We start from the raw sequence: 10,707 nt of genomic DNA on the forward strand, positions 1-10,707 counted from the left end.
AGAAATCCTCGTGTTACAGCCTGGTCTCCTCTCTGAAAGAAACCACAATGTTGCTGTGCACACCTCCTGGAAAACAGCTGATATTTAATCTCTCTCCACACATATTCTCAAAATTTACTTCCAACAAATTCTGATAGTTGAATTCGGGTCTTATTGACAACTTTTGTGATTTGTCAATACAGTTTTATTTTGGTAAGATAGCGATTCCGAATGAGAAAATCTTTCTATAAATGATGGAGCCCAGAGGAGGCAGCGAGCAGCTATGAGTCTTCAGGTGGATTCTATGAAGAAGGCTGGTCTACATTTCACTGCTATCATAGTTACTGTTGATTCCCACAATGCTTTGAGCGTATGAAGAACACAATGTGAGGTTCTAAGTTCTTGGATGGACTGTCTGTCTCATAGATGCAACTTTATAAAGATTTATATATTTTTTTATTGTGTAGTAATTTAGTTCAAAAAGCTCTGATATATCAGGTTTCTCATGTATAAAGGCTTAATTTCATTCATTCCACCCTGACACAGTGTCTTAGAAACACTAGAATGCTGTTGATAATAATTACTTCTACATGAGTACATACATAGTTTATTGTTTCTGGTTAGATTTGGTGACAGTAAATGTTTTTTATTTGACACAGATCATATAAAAGTCCATAAATATAGTGAAAATTTGGTCTAAAACAGAATTTAAGAACAAAAACATAAAGCTGGCCTATACAAATACAAGTTTTCTTGATGTTTTCCTTATAGCTCCTAACTTCCTGAAGATAAATACTCCATCAAATAGACCTGTCTTAACGTTTGTCTCTATTGAGATATAATTGGTGCACAGGGCTTAAACCAGTGATTAATTTTCTTGCAACCAACATTAAAACCTAGTAAAGGTAACCTTGATGTATGGTGAATTAATATTCAGTGTATAAATCCATAAAAATATCTAAGGATCCATGGGGAAATCTATTCTTATCTATCCTCTTTTTAATATTCTCCCAGCATTGTCTTATTATTGGGCAATCCCAAAAGACGTGTGGTCACCAACCAAGCCACAGTTTCTCCAGCATCTGTCTGTAGTTGTATTTTTAGACATAAATGATCTCATAAGGGTTCTAAAAAAAATAAGTTTTTGTTTTCTAGACAAAGTTCTATCCAGAGTTGACCTCAAATTCCTTTATGACAGTTAGTACACATATTTCCCCACATCTCTGATAAAAGTACATTCATCTCAATCTCCCACTGGTGTTTGAATTGTAGTGTTATTTGCTAAATATTTCACAAGTTTTTTTATACATACTTGTTTGCTGAAGCTTGACTTTAAAACACAGTATAGGATTTAATGTTAATGGATTCCCTCAATCAGGATGTTTATTATGTCATTTCTAAACCGCAGGTGTCTAAACATGTCATTTTGGGGCAATGAGAATTGTTCTAGCAGAAAATAATTTAAGGGTCTGTCCCATTGGTTGAATAAGAGAACTGGACTGAGCAACATTACCCATAGAAATCGCTTTGCTTCCGGCTCCAGTGAAATAAAGTTGATTTAGTTAATTTAGATCAGGGGTCTCAAACTCAATTCAGCCGGGGGCCACTGGAGGCAGAGTTTGGGTGAGGCTGGGCCGCATCAGGATTTTCACAAGAAAGGCGCTGATAAAACATTCCAATGTTCTCAGACATCTTTGTTTTTAACGCAAAATAATGAATGAAATAAATATATTAAATAATGAATTAAAAAGCAGGCAAATCAGTATGGAAGTTTTTTAGTTCCATCAGACTCTGAATTTTTGTTATGTTGAATTTCTGACCCATCGAAATCTTGAGTCTCGAAATGAAAAACACTGATTTTTTTTAAGATAGAAAATATTTTTGTTAGAATAAATTTTGCAGTTTAAAAAGCAAGGGTTGAAAAAAAAATTCACAATAAAAATTAAGAGGTTAAAAAATTCAGAAAAAAAATCTGAGGTTAAGAAAATTCAGAATAAAAAAAATCACAATAAAAATTTAGAATAAAAATTCAGAGGTTAAGAAAATTCTGATTAAAAATTCAGAATAAAAATTCAGAATAAAAATTCAGAAGTTAAGAAAATTCAGAATAAAAATTTAGAGGTTAAAAAAATTAAAGTCTGATGGAACTAAAAAACTTCCATAAATCAGTAATAAATTAAAATGATAATGATGACCATACAGCAGATACATATTACTGAAGAAAACACATATTGACTGACTGACTAGAGAAAACTAAGTATTTTTATTCAGTTTCAAATATCTGTATTAACAGATCCTCCTTCAGAGAGAGAGAAGCCCCGGTACCCAGAAAATCTTTGAAGGATTTCATTTTTGTAGAACTCCTCACAATAAATAAATAATAAATCTGATCTATGTGTCTTCCATTCATTGGAGGTGTGGGGTGCTCGCGCGCGCCGGCTGCATCAGTGCGCAATTGGGGGGGGGGGGTGGGGCTGCTTTCCATGGGGTTCCATTCAAACGCACGTAGCAGAATATCGACTTCTACTCGCGTTTACATGGACTGAAATGCACGCCGACACAGCCGGTGTGTGAACCTTAAAATTCACAGACACGTCAAGCTCAGGATCAAGTTTGACAGACGGGAGCAGCGGATCGCTGCGCGGGGCGGGCTACAGGTTTGGGGCTCGGAGCTTGTGGAGCTTTAACTGGAACAACCAGCACGTCCAAAAACGTATTCATAAACATCATATGTGTGTTCATTCGAAGAGAGACATCCACAGACGGAGCTGGTAGCTCAGAAACACCTTTTTTGACAAGCTGCGAGCAGCAAATTCCCCGCGCGGGGCACGAGAATTTATCACACGAATCGCGTTTAGTGCTTCATGGCTCCTCCTCCACCCAGCTGATTGGAGGAATGAATGAATGATAGACAGAGGCACTGGACAGACCGCCGATGTCCCGCCTCCAGAGTCATATACCTCACTGTGATTGGTTCATTCAGCTCTGCACACAGCAACTGTCATTCATATCAACCTTGCGGGCCGCACTAACAGTAATCTTTCATATGAAGACGCGGGCCGCAAATTATCATCCTGCGGGCCGCAGATGGCCCGCGGGCCGCGAGTTTGAGACCCCTGATTTATATAGTAAGCAGTGATTGGTCCGAGTTGGTTTGAGTCAGTGTTTCTATAGCAACTATTGTCACCAATCAGGAGTGAGCTTGTTGGTAGTCCACGCCCCCAACACTGAAGGCGGGCTCAGGAGAATCTGTCCATCAAACCGGGCCAGCAGGCACCACATGCTTTTATTAAGGCATTTGAATGACTTTATTATAATTACTTGCAATACAGAAAAAAATAAAATAAAAAAAATTGAGATTATCAAGAACATGTTAAAAAAATATGTCAGAGCAAGAATAGTTCATAGCTGTTTATTTCTCAGGAGAAGTCTATGGGATTTTGGCTGCTTGAAGCCAGTGAGTACTTCCTGTTTGGAGTGTGAGGGGGGAGGAGTCAATCAGTCCAGTTCTCATATACAGTCAGTGGATTTTTGAATCAACAGAATCTCAGGGAGTACATCATGACTAAATGGAGCTTTTGTGTGTCCTGACCCATTCTCATCTTCTTGTAAACTCCCTCTGGTCCTTCTGAAGATCAAATAGTGTTTGTTAACAGGGAAATGATCTGTAAAAAAGCTAAAATGGAACGTAGTTTTTCTATGAAGCGAATCTCTGTTTCATGGTGTTCAGGTCGTGTCATCTTGGTTCTCGTCGTGTTACTTCGGGGACTCTAATTCCCTTCAAGTCTTTGGTTGTCTGAACATTTTCAGGAGCATCACTGAAGTTAACTTCACATCAAAAGAGCTCCAACAACCTGATACTCCTCACTTTTAAACAACTGATGGTTAAAAAAAAATCAAACAGTGCTTTATAGATATATAAAAAAATAACACAACACCTTTCTTGATTTTCTCTCATAAAACAGCAGCTTTGAAATAAAACAGAAGTTCCGATCTCTGTTCATTACTTTTAAAGAGACTGTTCAGATGAAAAGATGTTTTAGGAGTTTTAAGGAAAAGATAAAAAACAACTCATAAAAAGTCATCATACACCTGTGTATCCTATTGTGATTTAAGCATTAAAATATAACAGAATAATTCATATTCTAGGTTTAAACTTAACAATTGTCCATCTTTAGATTCCCGTAAATATAGAAGTCTGTCTTTGTTGGAGCTGGAGGAGAAGAAGAAACTCCAACTCATCAATGTCAGTTTTAGACTATTTGTGGTTTTAAGATGGAGCCACATTTAAACACTTTATTACTGAATCTTTTCTTTAGTTCAAGTCATAAACTGGCCAATCAGATGCCTTAATAAAGTAAGTTTGGGATGTTTGACAGATTTCAGTGGTAGGGGTGTGGACTTCTAACAAGCTCACTCCTGATTGGTGAGAGTAGTTCCATAGAATCATTGGACTCAGGTTGACTCGGACCAATCTCTGCTTACTGACCTCGTCTGGCTCCAAATGTTTGCTTCTCAATGCTCCTCTGTTTTGTGGAAAATTGGTGACTGAATTGGTTTGATTTCACTAAACCATTTTCTATGGTAGACGTCTCTCTCACTCAGTCCAGTTCTCATATACGGTCAATGATTAGAGCTAAAGAAGTGACTCTGATGAACAAGGAAACATCTTTAGATCAACCAATCATCAAGGCCCAAATCCTGTAGGAATTGTTTTTCTTGCTTGTGGGGTTTGGTCTGAGTTTTGATGCTCTGTGGTCACAATGGAGTTATTTTTATTGAATCACTTAGACGGACATGGAAATTTAGTTTAGCTTTAATTTCATCACGAAAACAGATGTTTCATGTTCATGTTTCACTGTCGTCACATGTCAGAAAAGAAAACAAAACAAAAAAAAAGGCGTCAATAAATACTCTGCTTCTTTTGAAAAGGAGGATAGCTGTTTACTGTCTTTTTAATTCCTATTGAATAAATTATTTACTGAACACATTTAAGTTAAACCTCCAGTTATTATAATAAATAGTTTGGTGTCTGATGTCACTTAGCCAACATGAACCTCAGGAAACAAAGAACAGCTGCGTTCATCTTTGCTTTTGTTGACATCACACATATAAGAAATTCAATATTGCTTTTCCAACTTTGATTTTTTTTCCATTCACAGACATGAGTGAGACTGGACAGTCTAGCTGCTCTGTATTATTCTTGTTTGCTGTGTGGACGTTCTTCTTCAGTGGATGTTTACCGGCGGTAGCGCATATCCACAACCGCTTCCCCCAAATCAAAGTTTAAAGTTTGACAAAAGTGCAGGCAGATTAATTTAACAGCTGGATTCCTGTGGTTGGGTTGAACCTGGAGAGGATTAATGGGGGTGTTTGGAGCTGTGATAAAGCTCTCTCAGAAACGCTAACCTCTCATATGCTTGCAGGGCGTCTGAGCTCCAGACGAGCGTTGTGAACTGTCTGCAGCGTCTCCAGACTGGAGGTTTCAGCAGACACAAGATGAGCTTTTGATGTCTGTCTTCTTAAAGTCCAGGGGTGGTGGGGGTGGGGGGTGAGACAAGCTGGTGGCTCTGAGGCCGTGAAGACCGGGCCCGGCTCGAGGGATTTAGAGGTGGATGTGTCTGCGGGCGGGCGCTGCCGCCACGCTCCGTCAGCTTCTATCCAAAGGAGGGAATCGTGCGCATTTTTAAATCTGCGTTAAAATGCGTGAGGAGCAACATAAAGGACAACCACGAGGTCACAGGATATCAGGACACACAAAGACGTTTGCAGTATTAAACACCACTTTTTAGGATGGAAACAATAAATCCTTGCAGCATGTTTCTCTCCTTCAGAGCTCCATCTGCATGATCCCCAAACATTCTGGTTTATAAACTGCAAACAGGAAGCCGGCTGTCCTCTCGCTCTGCCAGGTCAGCCGGGTTTGAGGACCTGCTGCTGCTGATGGATGTGGCTGCTGTCTGGACTTAATTAGGCCTGCAGATGACAGCCTCCTCTGGTCCTGGTTCTGTCCTGGACTCAGGCCTCTTGGTTTGATATGTAAATGTGTGAGGGAGCTGTGAGGCCTGCAGACATCCAGAAAGACATCACAGCTGTTGTAGTGCTGAGCACTTCCAGATCATGACACGGCGGCGCTCATTTTTAACAAGAGCTCATTTTATTCGTCTGACTGTGAGGTTTGTTGTCTTTTCCTGAAACATTTGTTTGTTTTTTGCTCCCTGGAGCAAAAGTACATATGTAAATATTTCATGTAGTGCAGTAGAAAAAATTAATTTGACAAATAACCTGACAAACCTTAAGATAAACAGCTTATGCCATGATCTTAAAAAACTGCTCTGACCAGAAGAGTCCAAACAGAAAATTGACCTCAACATCTAGTTGAGTAGTGAAATGATGTCCCAACATTCAAGGTTTCTTCTCTAAGTCCTACACTCTTACCTTTCCTTTTCTCTATCTACACGTCGTCTTCTCCTCCATCTTTGACCAACCGTTATTTAAAGTCCCCTATGACAATTTTTTTTTTTATCAAAAAAAAAACAAAAAACATTTTCAGTAGTGTTTTAATTATGAATGTATTAGTTTTTAACCAAAATCCCACAACCTAAATTTCTTTAAAAAGTCATTTTTCATGTTGATTTGAAGCCTCCGTTTCAAAAAATCCCCTCTGAGGGGGCGTGGCTTTTGGAGCTGAGAAGCTCCGCCCCGGACCCCCTTTGTATTGTATGAAACTCCCACAAAATAATCCAGTGATGCTGATTTGACCACAGAAGTGGGAACGTTGGCTCATTTGACCACAGTTAATGCCATCTTCTCTTCTCCGACACCTGACGAGTCAGATGAGGGTTTAGTGCATGTGCAGCAGAGCTGTTGTGACGTAAAGATCATTAATTCAAACAGCGCCTTTCTGCGACAGTTTGATTGACAACGATTTAAAAGGAGAAATACTCAGAAATGCAAAAATGAAATGATTTCTGATTACAGTTGTTCTCTTTCATAAGAAAAACGCCACACATACATGTTAAAAACTAAAAAAAACACGATTTGCATTGGAGTGGGACTTTAAAATCTTGTCACCCTGCATATCAACATCACTGGTGATAGTCATTGTTAAACCGATCCCGCATAAAAATTATGCTAAAAATAACGTCAAATTCCCTTCCTGTTACCATCCTCTGCATTTATCCAGACAAATGTTCTGGAGATTGGTTGCACTTTACACTAAAATAGATGTCCTAAAATGTCCACTCATATATTTTTCGTTAAGAAAAAAGAAATGGCTCAATTTTTCTGGTTCCATTTGTGAAAAAAATGCAGATTTCTGTGACCAGATTTCACTGACAAAACAATGAATTCCTTCGATTTTAAATCACAAGTCTATGTTGGATTTGATAAAACATTAATTTAAATTTCAGATTCAATTAAAAGTTTTTTTGTGTTATGAAAACCACTTTTCACATCATTACTATTAATATAGAAGATACATTCTAATAAAACATACATTTTTTAAGATAATAATAATGGATTAGATTTATCTGTGCTGTTTCAGGAGCTCAAAGCGCTTACAACTTATATCAATTATTCATTCACTCCTCATTCATACTTGGTGAGCTACTGATGTAGCCACAGCTGCCCTGGGGCAGACAGACAGAGGTGTGGCGGCCAGTACGTGTCTACGGCCCCTCTGAACATCACTGGGACATTCATACGCATTCACACGCAGTGGAGCCTCACTAGAGGAAAGGAGGGTGAAGTGCCTTGCCCAAGAACACAACGAAGGTTGGATGGCTGGAGCGGGGACTGAACCGCCAACCCTTTGTTCACTGGCTGACCTGCTCAACCACCTGATCCACTGTCGCCCCTAATATAAAACCTAAAGGAGTTTTTCTTCCTGAAAACAAAAGAATTGCTTCATAAAAAGGAATTGATTTGAATAAACTATATTGATTTCCTATTTAAAGCTCGAGTCGAATTCAATTAGATTTTTTTTGGGGGGGGGGCATTATAAACATACCAAATGTTGTGTTTGTTTTATTAATTCCAGCAGATTTAGTTGCACATTACAAGCTGTTTAATAGTTTTAACTCTTAGCCAGTGAGAAACCCATATATTTAAGGTCACTTCAAAACATATTATGCCGTCTCAGTACAAAGTTACCTGTTATTGTGTCCTAAAGATGTTAAGAAAAAGGTATTTAGACAAACATTAGGCCGGTGGAACTGGTTAGGATTTAAGCTTTGGATGTGAAACAGTGTCAGATGAGTGAAATTTTATTTTGAAACTCATAAAAACATCAGATCTTGCATTAACTGTAAGCAGAGAAGAAAAGTCCACAGCCTACAGACAATAAAGGGATGGTAACCAGAGCTGACGCATCCTCATCTGTGTAAATGTTCAGTCTCAGGTCGCCTTTGACCGAGTCTGGATGGAGAAGAAGAGACGTGATGAGTTTGCAATCACAGGAGAACTCTAAGGGAACTCTTCAACAAATCTTTTCTTGGGTTTTTTTTTGTTTTTTTTTACCGTAGAATTAGCAGAAATGTGGTTTTCCCTTCTCTCCTCAAGTATTTCAACATTTACATAAGCTTCTGCTTTCAGCTCATTTTTAGTGTCACTATTATTCTCAATATATCTCCAATTAACAGCAAGGTCAACATAAGCATTGTTACTTTGAGTTAAAGTTCCTTTTAATGAATCGTTTTGTAACATTCAAACAGTCCTGACAGTTTCTTAGAAAGTTCCTGCTTTTGAACCTTGCAAAATGAAAGCTAAGGACTTTTACTATTGTTAGGTATGATACATAATGTGTCTGTCTGGACAAAAAGAAAATATTAATGCATTCTCAATCTGCCTTATTGAATTCCATCCAAAAACAAAAAAAACAGGTTTTGTGAAGACAAAAAACTTTTTTCTAGCATGTTTTTTTATATATTTTATTCAAGTTCAGTCTGAAAATAAAAATTATTTTGCCACTTCACACTTACTTTCATTTTAGCAAATTGATGTATAATTATCACTATAAACTGCTTTGGATTTTATCTGTCAAAACAAAAATAACTTTTTAGCAGGTTTAAAAAAAACATAGGTCTGAAAAAAACTGACAAAACTTTCTGTTTATAGATGCTTTATTTTCTTCATAGTGTGCCTGAGACATAAGGCAGTATTGTACTTGTTTCCTTGTCATTACATAAGCTATAGTGTTTCCTTTGTGCCACAATAACTTTTCTTCGTCTCACTCTTCAAGTGAAAAAAAAAATGTGACTGGATAAAATGAGCTTCATCTTCAGTATTTTAAGTCTCATGTCTCCGTTTCAAATGTCGTATCTCCCTAATTCAAACTTTTTTGACTGCAAACAAAAAAAAAGAAAAAATTGCCAACAAAAATCCATTTCTACTTTTGGATACTGGAACAAACTTGTGAAATCACGCTTTCTTTTGCCAAAACAAATATAGATTTTGTTGGCAATTAATTTATCTATTAAAAAGTTTGATTTTCAAAGCTGTAACTTCAGTTCTCAGATTTGAGGCACAAACATGGCTCCATGTTAGGGAATTTTTAGGAGTCGGTCAATAATTACAATATTGTTCTGCTACACTCATGTGGACACATCTGCAACTTCCCCAAAGTGTGGATAACTTCAGTTTGTGTCTGTTTTTATCAGACCCAACCAGCTCCTGTGTTTGCTTCACATTTCATTTAAATAAATCTGCTCCACCAGATAAGAAAATGAGTGTCAAGAAGTCACATCATGACATTTCATGACCTCATTAGTCGCAAAGATCTAAAGGGCAAAACTGATTCAGGAGAAGCAACAAGTTTGAGGAGCATCTCTCCCGGTGAGGAAACGGCGGCTGCTGCAGCTGGGACCCGAGAGGAGCGCCGTGACATTTGTGTTGCTCTGATGGATATCACTGTAATGACTTTGCATCATCTCATATTGGTTTTACCATTTATCCAAGCATTTTTACACCTTTTTCTGGCATTTGTAGCACAGTTTCCTATTATTCAATTTTTATGTCAGCAGTTGGAAACCTTCAGCTAATAAAGCCTCTGCTGTGGAGCTGTTGCAGTAAATACTTGTTTTTTGCAATCAGACTTCTGTGACCTTTTCAGATAATTAAACATTAAACAGGTAACTTCAAAGTTTTTTAAATTCCTTGATTTTAGATTTCTACAGCTTCAGCTGTCAGCTTTTCATGCTAGTTTTTTTTTTTGTCTGATCAGTTTGATTTTGCTGCTTGCTTGTTTCCTGTGCTCTCCTAACTTGAAACAATATATATATATATATATAGCTTCAAACTGCTGGCTGTCAGGCGATGAAACAAACAGAATTTCAGAGCCCAGATTGACTCCTGCTCATTACTGATAATGCAGTTCAGATCCTGAAGTCCTCCGGTCCGAGTCCACCTGTTATCTCTTAGGAGTAAACGTCCTCCAGGGGCGTGCAGTTACTTAGCTTTCTTTGATAATCCTCTGCTTCTGTTCTACAGTCTACATTTTCCTCTTCAATGTTCTTCCAGTCAGCTCTGTTGATGCTAAACTCTGATAACTGTCTGGGCTTTACTCGCTGGAGTTCACCTCCGACCCTACAGGGGGCGCTGCAGGTCTGACTCCCCTCATCATCCTCATGTTCACTCCTATTTGCTATTTGTTTTTGTGTTGCAGATCTGTCAGAGAAGAAGAGCGACCTGAGGGTCTGCGATGACTCCACCTGCAGGTACGGTGGCGTC

The 10,707-nt window shown here is 38.2% G+C and overlaps 1 protein-coding gene across 1 annotated transcript in view; it reads left to right on the forward strand.

Moving 5' to 3' along the window:
- tmeff1a (transmembrane protein with EGF-like and two follistatin-like domains 1a) overlaps positions 1 to 10,707 on the forward strand; it is a gene marked incomplete in the record, with an annotated part of 100,604 nt that overhangs the window by 42,275 nt on the left and 47,622 nt on the right. The window contains 1 exon segment of the mRNA XM_024268855.2: positions 10,643 to 10,707. Within this exon segment, the coding sequence (XP_024124623.1) occupies positions 10,643 to 10,707 (65 nt within the window).

Source organism: Oryzias melastigma, linkage group LG17 (genome assembly GCF_002922805.2).
Source record: "Oryzias melastigma strain HK-1 linkage group LG17, ASM292280v2, whole genome shotgun sequence".
NCBI lineage: Eukaryota > Metazoa > Chordata > Actinopteri > Beloniformes > Adrianichthyidae > Oryzias > Oryzias melastigma.